The sequence below is a fragment of the Eurytemora carolleeae genome, unplaced genomic scaffold (genome assembly GCF_000591075.1).
Source record: "Eurytemora carolleeae unplaced genomic scaffold, Eaff_2.0 scaffold719, whole genome shotgun sequence".
Classification (NCBI taxonomy): Eukaryota; Metazoa; Arthropoda; class Copepoda; order Calanoida; family Temoridae; genus Eurytemora; species Eurytemora carolleeae.
In genome coordinates, this window is record NW_019396627.1 from 66,834 (window position 1) to 83,255 (window position 16,422).

A 16,422-nucleotide genomic window follows, 5' to 3' on the forward strand; every position below is an offset into this window, starting at 1 on the left:
TCGTTATTTGTGAAGTAAATAAAACTTCATAATCGACGACTAAAAGTAGCCTAATTTGCATTTTTAAATCGTCTATAAACCCAAATTCGAAATTAAGGACAAAAAGTCGTTAATTAAACGATTTTTAGTTGCATTTTAAACGATTTTAAATCGTTATTTTTGAATTAAAAATAACTTCATTTAAGACGACTGAAAGTCGCCTAATAAGCGATTTAAAATCGTATATTTTTAGGCAGGTAGTCAAAAACTCAAACCAGTATATGAATCACCTGATAGTTAGCATTCTTGCTCAATACCGTCTCTCATTTTACATTTAGTTAGATAACCTGTTCATTTCTAATTGCGACAAATTGTAATCTATGTGAATGTTAGAAAAAATAGAAGCTGTCATCAGCGGGAAATCAAGATTTAAAGTTTACAGATTTGTTCTATTTTTCAAATTATTTGTTAAACGTTCCAAATAGATTGCTAAACAGTTCATATTGAAAAAACAAATCTTCAAATCAAAAATCAAGCAACATATTATGTCGGAACTATTGGATGAAACGATTGAGAAGCTCAGGATCGGGGGAATTTTTTCCTGAGGGTGGGGGGCTTATCCTTAACCATACTAAATGAGTTCTCGTGTAGGTAAGGATTTCTTAAACTTTCCCCCCCCCCCCGTCTTATTTACTGTGAAAATGCGTTTCCTGATCCGGAAACAAAAGCATTGTTGCCGATATGTGATATTTTGTACATGATTTCAGCAAAATTATTATTTTTTTTTTTTTTTTTCTTATTTTATGGTTAAGTTAGGTTAGGATTGATTTGATTTGATTTAGGTTCGGTAAAGACAATTTCTGGGCCGAGCACTGCGGCTAAGACAGGCTATAGTTTTGGGATAAAAATAAGCGAAAAAAATAAAACAAAAAATTTGAAAATTATTTTTTGTTAAAAAAATTCATTAAATCTTAAAGAAATGACCTGGATCCGGATCCGAATCCGGATTTGGATACGGATCCATTTCTTTCCAGTGCAGATCCGCATCAAAATTAAATGGATCCTAAGCACTGGTTATCATAGAATATTTGTGTTAAGGATCCATTTAATTTTCATGACGATCCGGATTCTAGATCCGCACTGGAAAAAAATCGATCCGGATCCCAGTCATTTCTTAAAGACTTACTGAATTTTTTACGGAAGCAGAATTTCTAAGTTTTTATCTTATTTTTTTCGCTTATTTTTATGCTTAAACTTGATGACCCATTAAGAAATCAGGAAATTTTTATAATCTCTTTTTTTCAATAGTTCAGATTTGGGTTTTAGGAGTAAAAAAGTAGTTTTTTGCAGGTTTTGGTTGATATTTTACCCCTTGGATCCGGATCCGCATGGATACACATATTTTTGCGAATCTGGAGCCGGATCCAGGAAGCCAAAATCTTGCGAATTCAACGGATCCGCATCCGGATCCTAAGCACTGAATTGATAACATTTATAAGGATTTATTTTTCCTTTTCATTCTGACAAGACACTTAAAAATGAAACCGAGGTTTTATCACAAACTCTGATTTTCTAAACCCTATATTTTTGCAATCCCATGTCGTAGACTTAAGATATTTCACTAGTGCTTAGGATCCGGATCTGTTGAATCCGCAAGATTTTGGCTTCCTGGATCCGGATCCGCAAAAATATGCGGATCCACGGATCCGGATTCAAGGGGTAAATTATCAACCAAAAACTGCAAAAAAACCTTTTTTACTCCTAAAACCAAAATCTGAACTTTTGAAAAAAAGAGATTATAAAATTTTCATCATATGGTTGATCAAGTAAATAACAATATGCGAAAAAAATAAAACAAAAAATTCGAAAATTATTTTTTGTTAAAAAGATTCAGTAAATCTTATAGAAATATCCTGGATCTGGATACGGATCCGGATCCGCATCAATATTAAATGGATCCTAAGCACTGTATTTCACACAATGAATTCTGTTAGATCAATAACTGTAAGCCGAGATATCAAAGGTTTCATCCTTAGTTTGCTAAGATATATGGTTTAGATAATTTGTGCTAAGAACGTTTAAAGAGTGTAACAAAGATATCCGTATCAATATTATTAAAAAATTGACTAGTTATGCTTTAGGACTGGATTCACATCATTAATATCTTTCAAATTTTTAAATAAACATTTTGTAAAAATAACTGATTTTTTGTTAAATATAAACAAATTTTTTGTTAAAAATAAGCTTTTTGTTGAATATAAGAGATTTTTTGGTTAAATTAAAACGATTTTTTTTAAAATAGGCGATTTCGTTAAAAATGAGCGTCTTTTGTGTTAAAAATAAGAGATTTTTTGTTGAGAATAAACGATTTCGATTCGCTTATTTGGCAGTTACCAACTTCTGCAATATAAGAGCTTTTTTGTTGAAACAAAGCTACTTTTATTTTAAAATAAGCGATTTTTGTCGTCTAATCGGGTGCCATCCAACTTTTTCACCCGATTAGGCGACTTCTTATCGCTTAATTACGACTTATTAATTTAGAGTGTAGTCTGTACAGGGTACATACATTGGTAGAGGTGTAGTCTGTACAAACTACAAGGTACATACATTGGTACAGGTGTAGTCTTACAAAGTACAAGGTGCATATATTGGTAGAGGTGTAGTCTGTACAAAGTACAGGGTACATACAATGGTAGAGGTGTAGTCTTACAAAGTACAAGGTACATACAATGGTAGAGGTGTAGTCTGTACAAAATACAGGGTACATACAATGGTAGAGGTGTAGTCTGAACAAAGAACAGGGTACATACAATGGTAGAGGTGTAGTCTGTACAAAGTACAGGGTACATACAATGGTAGAGCTGTAGTCTGTACAAAGTACAGGGTACATACAATGGTAGAGGTGTAATCTGTACAAAATACAGGGTGTCCCAACAAATAATTGCGAGTCGTGATTGAAAGTCGTTTTTAAATAGACACACATATGTATCATTTTTATTTTTTATATATTTTTTATATTTATCACGCAACTCTGACCCTTCAGTAAAAGTAAAGACAACCTAAAGTCTTGTCGTGTTAATCTTGTTGCACCGGCTAGTCCTATTGAGTGTCGGCTTTATTTACCCAATGTCCGGGCGATACAGTACAAACTGGGACCGGAAACGTTGACCCGGCTCGGAAATTCAAATGTACTACGGCTGCCCNTTATTGGTTAAATAGAAACATATAATCATATCTCAATATGCTTGACTATTATTGGTTAAATAGACAAATATAATCATAACTATATATGCTTGACTATTATTGGTTAAATAGACACATATAATCATAATTATATATGCTTGACTATTATTGGTGAAATAGACACATATAATCATATCTCAATATGCTTGACTCTTATTGGTTAAATAGACACATATCATAACTATATATGCTTGACTATTATTGGTGAAATAGACACATATAACCATATCTCAATATGCTTGACTCTTATTGGTTAAATAGACACATATAATCATAACTATATATGATTGACTATTATTGGTTAAGTAGACACATATAATCATAACTATATATGCTTGATTATTATTGGTTAAAAAGACACATTTAATCATATCTCAATATGCTTGACTATTATTGGTTAAATAGACACATATCATAACTATATATGTTTGACTATTATTGGTTAAGTAGACACATATAATCATATCTCAATATGCTTGACTATTAAATAGACATCTATAATCATATGCTTGATTACTATTGGTTGTATAGGCACATCTCATCAGAATGTAAACTGCAATGTATTGATTTATAATTTTCACAGTTCAAGGGATTGTTAATTTCTTGAAGTTTAATATCAAGATAGATTTTAAATTCAGTTTTTTTCAACTTCATTTGCATTTTTCCAACTTGGTTTTGAAACAGGTATCTCGCTTATAAAACTTTATAAAACTACGATTTAGATTGTCTACATTGAATTTACAGAATATTGGAAGATGGTTTGCCGTATTGTTAGGACAATTTACTTTACCAGCCTCTGTTGTAGAATTATAAAAGGTTTCATTTGAAATAAAGTGATCTATTGTGGAGCAATGAGTGATCCCATTTATCGTATTTTAATAAGTAAAATCAATTTCTTGAATATTCTGATTAATATGAGCTTGGTTCCATATTATCAAAGGTTTATGCCCACTGAGATAAAGACAACACTTACCAGTTACGTCACACAAATTTGATATTTCCCTTTGGTCTAAATTGAAGTGAGGTTCATGCCAAGATAAAGAGCATTTTATTCTTCTCTAGATAACAAATGATACTTGAAACAAAACAGATAATTATATAACAGGAAAATTTATAATATTGGACTAAAGTATTAGAACTGCCTAAATGCTTCATTATGAACCCAAAGTATATTGTCCCAATTTTGTGGTTCCGTCATACTAAAACATAATACAGGTTGATTATAAATCATAAATTAGTAGTTGGAATATAACACTCTCAAAAAAATTGAATTATTTCATTTTAAATGTTATGGCCACACATTGAAAGAATTTTGCTAAGTTTTTTTTCTTTACAAGAAATAATAAGATTTTTACTTTACTCTTTGGAGAGTTGTAACTTCGACAGCATAGTATCCAGAATCAAGGAAACCCTAGGGATATCATACAGGGTGTCCCAAAAAACATGGGAAATCAGTGATAAATTGGATATCGTCTTTGTTATGAATTAACATTGTAATACCTAATTTCAAAAGCCATAATATTATTATGTCTGCTAGAGTTTATTTTATGAAAAGAGTAAAAGACTGTAAATATGTGCCTATAATGTCTCTGCAAGATGAACAGTGAAGACGAACAAGTTTACTCTGTTTGTATACTGCAATTTTCTTGTTTTACTAAGTATGCAGTCAAAACATAAACAAACAAATTGTGAACATAGCAGACGAAACTTTTACAGATTACAGCTGAATTCCCATGTTTATTGGGACACCCTGTATGAATAAGCAAAATTACGAATATTATATTTTTAAAAAAAGAGAAATAAGGTTTTGTGGTAAATATCACTTTACTGAAATACCAACAACAGCGTTTACGTGATGAACAGAAGCTAGAGATGTGAAGCTATTCTGTATACTACTACTAGCTTCTCCTCCCTTCAGTTTAGCTATCCTATATATATTATACCATAATAGCTAGTAGCTAAAGATATATAGCTATTCTGTTTACTAATAGCTTCTCTCCCCTTTAGTTTAGCGTTCCTATATATTATACCATAATAGCTAGTAGCTAGAGATGTGAAGCTATTCTGTATACTACTACTAGCTTCTCCTCCCTTCAGTTTAGCTATCCTATATATATTAAACCATGATAGCTAGTAGCTAGAGATATATAGCTATTCTGTTTACTAATAGCTTCTCTCCCCTTTAGTTTAGCTTTCCTATATATTTTACCATAATAGCTAGTAGCTAGAGATGTGAAGCTATTCTGTACTACTAGCTTCTCCTCCCTTCAGTTTAGCTATCCTATATAGATTATACCATAATAGCTAGTGATATATAGCTATTCTGCTTACTAATAGCTTCTCCCCCTTTAGTTTAGCTATCCTACAGGGTGTCCCAAAAAACATGGGAATTCAGAGACGAATTCGATATCGTCTTTATTATTAATTAGCATTGTAATACCTAATTCTAAAGCCCTAATATTATTATGTCTGCTAGAGTTTATCTTATGAAAAGGGCAAAAGACTGTAAAGATGTGTCTATAATGTCTCCGCAAGATGAACAGTGAAGACGGACAAGTTTACTCTGTTTGTATACTGCAATTTTCTTCTTTTACTAAGTCAAACCGTATGCAGTCAAAACATAAACAAACAAATTGTGAACATAGCAGACGAAACTCTTACAGATTACAGCTGAATTCCCATGTTTATTGGGACACCCTGTATGAATAAGCAAAATTACGAATATTATATTTTTAAAAAAAGAGAAATAAGGTTTTGTGGTAAATATCACTTTTCATTAAACCTTTTGAAATATAAAGTTATGTAACTTGTAATTAAGTATTCAGTAAAAAGATAAAATGATAAAATTTCAATAGAAAATTACTTCAAACGTTTTCTGATCTGAAGATACTCATTAAAATAAAATAAAAATATTAAAAATTAATAAAATTTTAAGTGACCCATCATGCAAAGATGACAGTGCTCTAATCACAACGGTCAATGTTTATAATTTCGAAAACCAAAACAAAAAAGACTTGCGCGCATTTGTACTATAATAAAACATGTATGAATTATCAGAATTAAACCTAGAAAAACATTATTGATCAGTTAAAGGTTTCGAGGGCCTCGTTGTAAATTGGGCAATGTCATCTTTGCACGGAAGGTCACTTCCCTTCATTTTGCCTTTATTTTAATATTTCCATGAAATTGCATGCTGATATTTTGCATTTTTTAAAAGAATTTTCATTTAGTTTTAAATACATATTTTTGATAGTCGACTACCATAAAAAAAACAGATAAAAACGAAGCGAAAATTATCTTTTTGATATTTTTATTTCCACAAATCCTACCTTGATTAGAGTACTGATTCCAGGACAACAGTCATCAATATTTTGAAAGATGTATGTCCATTCCATCAAAAAGTATGGAATATTTTTTTTCTAATTTCACACATTTTTTCAATAATTCTGGATCAATTAATGAGAGTCCCAATCCATTAAAATATTAAATACAACTAATTACTAAATGTACAGTGAGAATCAGAAAACAGTAGAAATCTCGTTGTCTCCTTATTATAATATAAAATACCGCGGAAAATCTCCTAATTTGCAAATAAACCATTTCTAAAAAAGTTTTTGAGAAATAAGTTGAAAATTATAAAATAATTTCTTAAGTTGAAGAAGAAACAAATACGACATTCATTCCATAGTTTTCTGGTTCTCCATGCATTCTATATGTTTTGGTTATTTTAGCGTTTAAACATTTTAAAGTTTGGTACAGGGAAGGGGGGAAGAAGGGTGGTGTTCGGTTGGGGGGGGGGGGCCGCTCATATCATTGTTTTTAGTTTTAAATTTATTTGTTGTGCAAAATTCCTTTATAGGCTGTGTCAAATAAGGTGTAAGAGCCTGCAAATACACGTTATTAGTATTTATATTTAAATATTATGCAGTGAGAAACAAAAAACTGGCTATGTAAGACGACCGTTAGACTTAAGTTTTTATTAAAAAAAGTTAAATGAAAATAAAACAGAGCAAAAGTGCAGTATATTGTTCTATAACAACACAAAATACATATAAGATTGCTGAAATGCGTAGTCTTCATATTTCACAGTTTTTACAAGTTTTGGCTCGCCGTTGTTTTGGCCAGAAATTACAAGAATATAAATATTCTTTTTCATATAATTCTAACTCCACTTAAATAGCTGGCAAAAAAATTTGCAAATTTGCAAAATTTCAAGGATCCAAATTGAGAATGATTAGGTTGACTTTCAACTTATTCAGGCTGACGTCTGGTTACCTAAAATGGTCTGGGGCAGCGGTCCCAGGGATCCCCCCCTCTATTTCCTTATTGTGATACAAATCTATAACATTTGATACATTTTTTGAAAGCCCCTAGGCTCCACTTTAAAATCTGGAAATTTTTTTTTCAAATATGTTAAATTTCAAATATTTAAAATGTGTGCGAAATATGATAAATTATACATTTTTGAAAAGCCCTTGCCACGGCAAAATGTGCAAATTCTCTTTAAATGCATCTGATGCAAAATTTCTTCGCAAACATTGTGCAATCTGCTTCCTTATGTTCAAGGCTTTCCAAAGAGCTATCAAAAGTCGAAATCCAATGTCCTGAAGTTGGTCTAAATATGAATTTAGTTGGGTAAAAGTAAAATAAGACATTCAGGCAGTATGCCAGAGGACTCAGGTAGTTTGTATAAAAGCCCCGCTTCAAGCCTAAAGTGGAGGACATTTGATAGTTAGAAAAGTAAAAAAATTTGAACAGCCTCAGACCAATGCTTTTGAAGTTATCTCCAAAAAACGCCAGGGGAGGGGTCCCAGGAACCCCATCCCTCAGCCTGAATAGGATTAAGGTCAAAAATGAAATTACCACACACTCCGATCCTTCTACATCTATCTTTATAATCACGGTGTCAGTAGTTATGCTATCAAGTATTTCCTGAAATAAAGAATTTATGAAACAATCTCTACAATTAAATATCTGTGAATCTTGAGATTATGCAATAAGCATTGATCTCCATATTATCCAGTTCTACGGATTAATTTCATTCTTCATGAAAATCCCGTGCACACAGATTTAACAGTTCGGTCCTTATCCTGGCACGCTTTGACTTTTGATCACAATTTGACCAATTAAACATACATTTTTCGCCTGTTTTCTTATATACTTTTTTGTAGGCATACACTTTCTGAATAAAAATGTATTCAGTTCAAGACGTGATTTAATTGAAATAGAAGAAACCGAATGCAACTCGCCCTAGTTAGTCCGTGGTGCATCTAGGTCATGCTCTGCAGGCATAACTTTACTTGAGGGATCAAGCATTGATCTCCAAATTATCCCGTGTTACGGATTAATTAGATTCTTCTCCGATACCCTGCAGGGATACGTGCAACGGTGCAATTGAGGGATCAGGCATTTATCCTTCACACAAAACTTAACTTATTGTTCAAATTCGCTTGAAAATTTAATAACCATTTTTGTTTAAGACACTTCTTAAACTTCCAAAAAAGATAAAAAATGAAAATGCCTTGAGAAAATTTAATTTGGTCTTTGAGGCATAAAGTAACAAATTAAGATCTAGAAACCATTGTTTTGAACTAAAAGCGCCCTACCGCTTCCAGTCATTTTTGTTCATTAACGGAATTTTTCTTTATTTTCAAAAACTTTTGTTATTTTGAATTTTTAAATATCTGTTCGCCAACGTAATTTTTCTTGGTCCTGGTTTTGTCCGTTCGACAATCGTTGATTTTAAAAACTTCAGTTTTTTAAAAGAACATTTCTCAGTAACATAATTCTTTTCACTTGTTAAATATAAAAAACTTCTTACATTAACTAAATTTGCCGCTTATTTTCGAACACTACCTTTCACTATCGGAGCATCATCCAGTCTTTCTTTTCGTTTATCAACGGAATATTTTCAAAGCTTCAATTTTCTAACGAAACGTTGCCCAGTCCTAGTTTTATTACCTTGAGTGTAACCGGATATACTGGTTCTCCAATCAGATTCGCCTAAATAAAAAAATAAAAAAATAATATGCATCAAATTTTACTAATTTAAAAGCACTAAAATATTACCGGTTTAGTTTTAGCTGTTTCCTGATTAATGAAGGAAATACCACCTAAAAAAATCAAATATATTAGTTTGCTAAATAAGACCCAAATCAAGAATAACATTTTAAAGAATTGTCTCTATATTTGAAATCGTATATGTCTCTATTCTCTCTTCAACAAATGTTTTTTTTTCTGCGACTAATATTACAAATAGCTTGGGCAAAGGAGATATTAAGAAAATAGGAGCCAGCCATGAATGTTCTAACAATTTTGAAGTGAGAGAATTAAAATAATTTGGTCTATGAATTCGATCTAGCAGAATTCAAAGTTTGAAATATATGATGTTTAGGACATCAAGTTGCAGAGATATAAGGATCATTAAAGGGACCGTTCACTAATTTTGGTTAATTTCCAGGTAAACTGAATAGCTTAGTAGCTGTTTATTGATAACAGTATTACTTTTCAAAGATATCTATGGCCAGAGAAATAGCCGATTTATCGCCTAGAATTCCAGTGCAAAAGTATGCCATATGATTCCTTTGCACAAACACTATCTACGCGTTTTATTCAGTAACAATTAAATAGAAAAAGATAGATTGCGCATAAGACGACATTTCTAAACTTAACAGGTATTAATAGGGTTTTTAGCGAAAAGGAAAAATATTTTCGCAAAAAATTGTTTTCATGACCATTTCGCTCCATTTTCGCATTTGCGGAAAAAATGGAAATTATGCTAAAAAAACAAAAAATTTCGCGAAAAACAATTTTTAAAACAAATGCAAAATTTTTGCGAAAAAGTTGCAAAGATTCATCAAAAAAGACTAAATTTTGAGAATACAAGACTCATTTTCAAAGAGGGATTTATCCGCGAGCCCAAATGATGGATTAACATAAACGTTTATACTTTTGATTAACACTATCGTAACTAAAGTTAAAATCTAGAAAAATCAAAACGTTGACATCTCTATAGTATATACCTACAGTACACACATTTGGTTCGATAAACTTTACACACACTCTTTTGGTACAGACACACACACAAGACGTTTCCGCTAGTGCTGGGCGCGTTCCTGGTGGAACGATCGTTCTTTCCCAGGAACAAACGGAGCGATCAAGAATGATCCCATCGTTCTGAATAAAACGAACTCTTAGAACGAGTTCTTAAAAATATTGGAACGTTTAGTAAAAGAACGGAACGGAACGGAACGCTAATTGCTATTTACAATGAATCATGTCAGAACCATGACTAACTGAACTAACCACAAAGAGAAGCATCCTGTTTCTTTTATTTGAAATCAAACGTGCTTTCGTCTATATTTCAACAATCTTTAAACTTACAGATTTGTTTAATTTATACTTTTCATTCAAAATGTATATACCAAAAAAAAGTTATTTAAGAAAAAATGCTATAAAGTTATGTATAAGGGGTCAAATTGTGATCGGAAGTCACAGCTTTCTGAAATATTGCATAACCGTTAAATCCACGTGATGAGCAGCTTGGGCTGAAAGGTTGAAAATGTATTGGCAAGATTTGGAGTTTTTTATGATAAATATTCATCTAGGGTGAAAAAGTGGAGCCGCGGGCAAAATTTTGGCTCCACTTTTTCTTTAATTAAAAATAAAAATTAAAGGGCTAGAAGGTGCCTGGCTTTTTTTCTTGCGCTCCTAATTTTCTAGGGGGGGGGGGATGTCTCCCAAATTTTCCCGGGAGCCGCCATTGGATGGTCCGTGGACTACAGTTATAACCAGACAACAATGGAATAGGAAGACGACATATAGCAATACTTAAGTGTATTTCATGTTGCTACAGAGCAAATTATAGTTTAGCTTGACCCTTATTAAATCACTAAATGGGTCTTCCTACTCCAAAGTTTTCTGGTTATTACTGCATTGTATACTACTAATTTTATATTTAAAACGTCTAAAAATTCATGAATTTGACAAAAATCATCAAATAGTGTTTATGCGCTGGAATTCTGAACGGAAAATATTCTTTTTCTCTGGCCACAGATAAGTAAGACTAATACCATTTAATAGCTAATATGGCTATTTAGATTACCCTCAAATTACCCAAATAAGTGAACGGTCCCTTTGAATTTGATTTTGTGTCAAATAATCAGTTACTTTAAAAATAGAATATTTAAACTTTATTCTATATCTTACCTTCATTTCCCGGAAATCTGTAAAAAGGGTAAAGAGCCTCTTTTCCATCACTGAAAAGAATGGATGGTATTTCTTTTAAATATAGGTTCTTGTAGAATATCTCTTTTTTTGGAATGAGGGGTGGGGGGAGATACACCTTAATAAAGGTTGAAAATCAACAAAGTTTTATGTGATCTTTTTAATTTTTTTCTTCTAGCAATAAAAAAAATTAAATTCTTTTCTCTTTACCTTATAGTGTTTACAAGATACCGAACATTTTCCTCAGAACCAAAAAGAAACGTGCTCATTCTTAATTAGAGGCATATTATTTTGAAATTAAAACTTTTGTTCCAAATGATTTCAAATTAGGTAAAATGTCGATATACGCGTTTGTAAAAAACCTAACGTTTAAAAATAATCTTTTTTTTGAATTTTTATATTTTCGCTTAATTTTGTCATTAAAGAAGCAATGAGCATAACATACATTTATTTCTAAATTAGCTGATTGTAATATACAGTGACAACCAGAAAATTGTAGACTAAAAAGACGACATTAATGCTAAAGAGCATTTAATGCTATTATAAAGCAGATAGCTTTAGTAGAAAGTTATTAAAACACTTATTAAGTGAATTGGGTCTATTTACACTGCACAATTGCTGTGCCTCATTTTCATTGGACTATTTAAAGTAAAAAATTAAATCTAAAAGTCGACTTCCTATTCCAAAGTTTTCTGGTTATCACTGTAGTAGAAATACTGGAAATGGATTTCCAAAATATGATATCTGAAAATGACGAAATGAGAACTATTTTCTGGAAATATGTGATGGAACAAAAAACACTGGAATGAACGATAAAAAATGCTTCAAAATATTTCGATATAGATATCAAAAGATGAATCTCAAGCCGCTGAACACTGTCCACATTATTATTTACTCATAATTATCAAGCTATTTAATTTATGGCCAAAAATACGAGTTTTTACGGCCTTACAAGTGACTTTTTTATCTATTTTATTTAAAAGCTCTTAGCCCGCCATAATTTTTTTTATTTGCGAAGTTCTAAGAATTTTTGATTTTTTATCCTCATTTATCCCATCCTGATAAATATATATGAATATTTATACAAGGTAAGAACAGTTTTCCATGTACAACAATGTAAACAAATTTACAACAATGTACAACAATGAACAACAATGTACAACAATGTACAACAATGTAATGTACAGCAATGTACAACAACTTACAAAAATGTATAAAATTTACAACAATGTACAACAATGTACAACAATATACAACAATGTACAACAATGTACAACAATCTAATGTACAGCAATTTACAACAAATTACAACAATGTACAACAATGTGCAACAATGTGCAACAATGTACACCAATTTATAAACATTTACAACAATGTACAACAATGTAAAACAATGTACAACAATGTACAAAAATGTACAACAATGTACAAAAATGTACAACAATGTACAACAATGTGCAACAATGTACACCAATTTATAAACATTTACAACAATGTACACCAATGTAAAACAATGTACAACAATGTACAAAAATGTACAACAATGTACAAAAATGTACAACAATGTACAAAACTGACTACTAGTCACAAATAGTCTCTAAAATTTGCGACTTTGGTCCACCCGGGTAACTCCTAAACTAAAATTTTGATTTATTTCATTTCACATCAGAATAGAATTTTTTTGTACTAAAAAAAATTACAAATCAATGTTAAAATAAGTTAATTTTTAATCAACAATGAATGAATATTATTTTACAATATTTTTGTAATTTTTCAACTTTCATTTGTTGAAAAAACATATCTTTTACAAAAAACTTAATTAAAGGAAAAAATATTTTTAGTTTTCAAATAAACATAATTTTTGAATATTATTTGAATATTATACTAAAAAAATTAAATTAAGAAACAAATTTTAAAAAACGTTGCTGGTTTATATTTACAGTGTAGGAATTTTCAGAGTTAAAAGCTTTTGAGCCTTGAAAAACGGCTATTATCTTAAACATGATTGAATAGTTTTCAAGAGTACTGTTGTGAATCGTGCATTGCCATCTTTGCATTGAGGGTCACTTGAAATTAGGCTGGCAGTCCCTTTAATGCTCAACCTGGTTTTAGTTAAGCTACCTTCTTTAAACCTGCATTTCTAAACTGATGAATTTCGAACTAATTGACAGAATTAAAGTGAAAATAGTTTTTAGAGCTGAAATCTTAATAATAAAATGTACGGTATGCTACGGTAACACTTTAGAGTTATCCAGATCCCAGTAATTTAGGTAACATTTTCATATTTGTTTAGCACTCTCCCAAAGTATTGTTTATAATGTATTCATAATTGTCAACTGACCATATTTTAATCGATGTTTGTTTAATACAAAAAAAGATAGACTGTAAGGAGAGACCATTCACTTGGCTTTTGTTTCCTAATGGCAAGGAAGACCAGAATTGGTTTAGTGCTTACTGGGTAGTGCAATAAAATATTTGATATTTTTGCATCTCAATATTCATAGAAATATATATTTATATATTACAAGTAAAATTACAAATATTATATTTTCAAAACAAAGGGAAAGGTTTTGTGGTCAATATCACTTTTCATTAAACTTTTTGAAATTTAAAGTAATGTAACAGCGTATCCTGATTTTCAAGTACCCCAGCAGAGATAGGGTTAAAAGGATTGTTTTTGGGTTTTTAAAAAGATAGTTTTCGGTTCATTTGTGCCTTATATTTTCACATAGGATAAAAAATTTTTCTGTTTGATAAAAACAAACTTCTACTAAGAAAAGGTGGGAAAAGGGAAAGTTTCCCAAAATACAAAAAAAAATATGTAAACCCTATTATTTCAAAAAACAGGATTGAAATATAAATTCCCAAATAATCTATTTCTTTAATTTAAAGAAAAATAATCCTTTACACGCATTAAAAAAATGAAAAACCATTAGTCCTAGCTGTCTCATTCATCAGTCATATCTTACATTAATAGATGAAAGATGCTTTGAAACGTTTTGATTAGGAGAATTATTGTTACACTTTTAAAATTAAAACTCAGCCCTCATAACAACATGCATATATCATTTATCAAACGTTAAGCTAAGCTTTCAAGCAGCAGGGACACACAAAAACATTAAACAAAGAGAAGCTTCTTTTTGTTTACTTGTAAGCTTGCATACTTTGAAAAAAATGTTGTTTCATATTGAAATCAAAAATCGTCTTCATTGTATTAATATTAAACCTTGACTACAGTAGTTTAAGTCAAATTAAGGTAAATTTTGTGTTATATAGAAATCTTCCATTCTTTAAACATTACTCCTCTTTTTACTCCTCCTTTTAAAGATTTACTGAAGAAAGCTTGTAAATTTCTAGTGTGCAAAATTCAATATACTATAGTGCTTTGTGCACCATGCCCTATGATACCAGTTTATACTCTGCTGGCTGCCAGGAAAAGATGTAGACAAGGCCGTATTCTGAAGCACTGTCCGAGATGAACTTACAAGAATCAAGAATTCTTTTGTCAAAAATTTCCGCTTCTTTCCTAATCTTTCTTATACCATTTGTTATTATTAAGGGGGAATTCTTACAATGGATATTCTCAGAATTTTCAAACTTCGCTTAGCAGTGAATTTTATTTTTCCAACCAGTAAGAAAATATCTCCATTTCACATCTAACAGAAAATTTTGAGGAATAAGTGTTTGAAGGCCTGACTTTCAATTAGTTGTTTAGTCAGACATTCCTGGATAAGCAATAAACTGAAAATTACAAAATACTACAATACAATACTAATATTGTAAAGGATCAACATTGTTGTCTTCCAGATTTGAATCCAAACTGAATTATATCTGTAATTTCCACGTTAGATAAAATAACTTTGTATTGCTAGAATTCAATTTACATGTACGGTACGTTTACTGATTCTATCAAATATAGAGTCGCTACAATATCTACTCATATACTAAAGTAAATCCCAGATATATAAGATATACGTTTTTGATAATTCTAAAGAAACTTCTTTTTATTTTTAATTCAAGGTAAATTAATAGTCCTAAAATATGAATGCAATTAATGTATCTATATTAAACTCATTTTTCCGCGGCATTTGATCTAAAATATATAATATGACATTTAAAAAAACTCTTGCTATCTATTCATATATCTGGGCTTCACTGTAAAGTATAGAGTAAAATTACAAATATTATATTTTCAAAACAAAGGGAAAGGTTTTGTGGTCAATATCACTTTTCATTAAACTTTTTGAAATTTAAAGTAATGTAAGTCATTCTTCAGTAAAACGATAAAATTTTGATAGAAAATTACTTCGGACGTTTTCAAATCTGAAGACACTCTGTGGTAAAAAAAACTCAAATCATTAAAATATTAATAAGAGGACAGTGCTCTAATCACAACACAGTACCTTTAAAGGTTTTTCTGATCAAGATTAGTTATAGATATCAATGTTTATAATTTCGAAAACTAAATATAAAACAAAAAAGACATGCGCATTTCTACTGTAATAAAATATGTATGAATGATCAGAATTAAATAGATCAGTTAAAGGTTTCGATGGCACCGTTGTAAATTGGACAATGCCATCTTTGCACGGAAGGTCACTTCCCTTTGAGGTATCATCAAGCAATTTCAATTTTGCTTTTATTTCAAATTGTCCATGAAAATGTTTGCTGATATTTTGCATTTTTTTAAAGAATTTTTATCTAGTTTTAAACACATATTTTTGATAGACGACTACCATGTAAAAAAAATGATAAAAACTAAGCGAAAATAATCTTTTTGATATGTTATTTCCACAAATCCTACCTTGATTAGAATATTGATTCCTGGACAGCAGTCATCAATATTTTGAAAGATGTATGTCCATTCCATTAAAAAGTATGGAATATTTTTTTTCTAATTTCACACATTTTTTCAACAATTCTGAATCAATTAATTAGAGACCCAATATATTAAAATATTAAATACAACTAATT

General features: G+C 30.6%; 1 protein-coding gene across 1 annotated transcript; it reads right to left on the reverse strand.

Moving 5' to 3' along the window:
* Positions 1 to 4,253: 4,253 nt before the first annotated feature.
* LOC111706542 (uncharacterized) lies at positions 4,254 to 11,757 on the reverse strand. Its single transcript, XM_023479438.1, has 9 exons — positions 11,659 to 11,757; positions 11,431 to 11,480; positions 9,292 to 9,335; positions 9,184 to 9,225; positions 8,086 to 8,154; positions 7,074 to 7,106; positions 6,552 to 6,641; positions 4,578 to 4,633; positions 4,254 to 4,421 (listed from the first exon to the last, which is right to left on the reverse strand). Exons 1-9 carry the CDS (start codon positions 11,715 to 11,717, stop codon positions 4,355 to 4,357), a joined length of 510 nt encoding a protein of 169 aa, XP_023335206.1. The 5' UTR covers positions 11,718 to 11,757; the 3' UTR covers positions 4,254 to 4,354.
* Between the last annotated feature and the right edge of the window lie 4,665 nt (positions 11,758 to 16,422).

Bases quoted from the DNA above. Each gene is read 5' to 3' on its own strand.
- LOC111706542 (XM_023479438.1), bottom strand. From the start codon at position 11,717: ATGAGCACGTTTCTTTTTGGTTCTGAGGAAAATGTTCGGTATCTTGTA. The intron at 11,481-11,658 runs GTAAAGAGAAAA...CATTCTTTTCAG, and splicing joins TATCTTGTAAACACTATAAG to TGATGGAAAAGAGGCTCTTT. The intron at 4,634-6,551 runs GTAGGATTTGTG...TGATATCCCTAG, and splicing joins GAATCAGTACTCTAATCAAG to GGTTTCCTTGATTCTGGATA.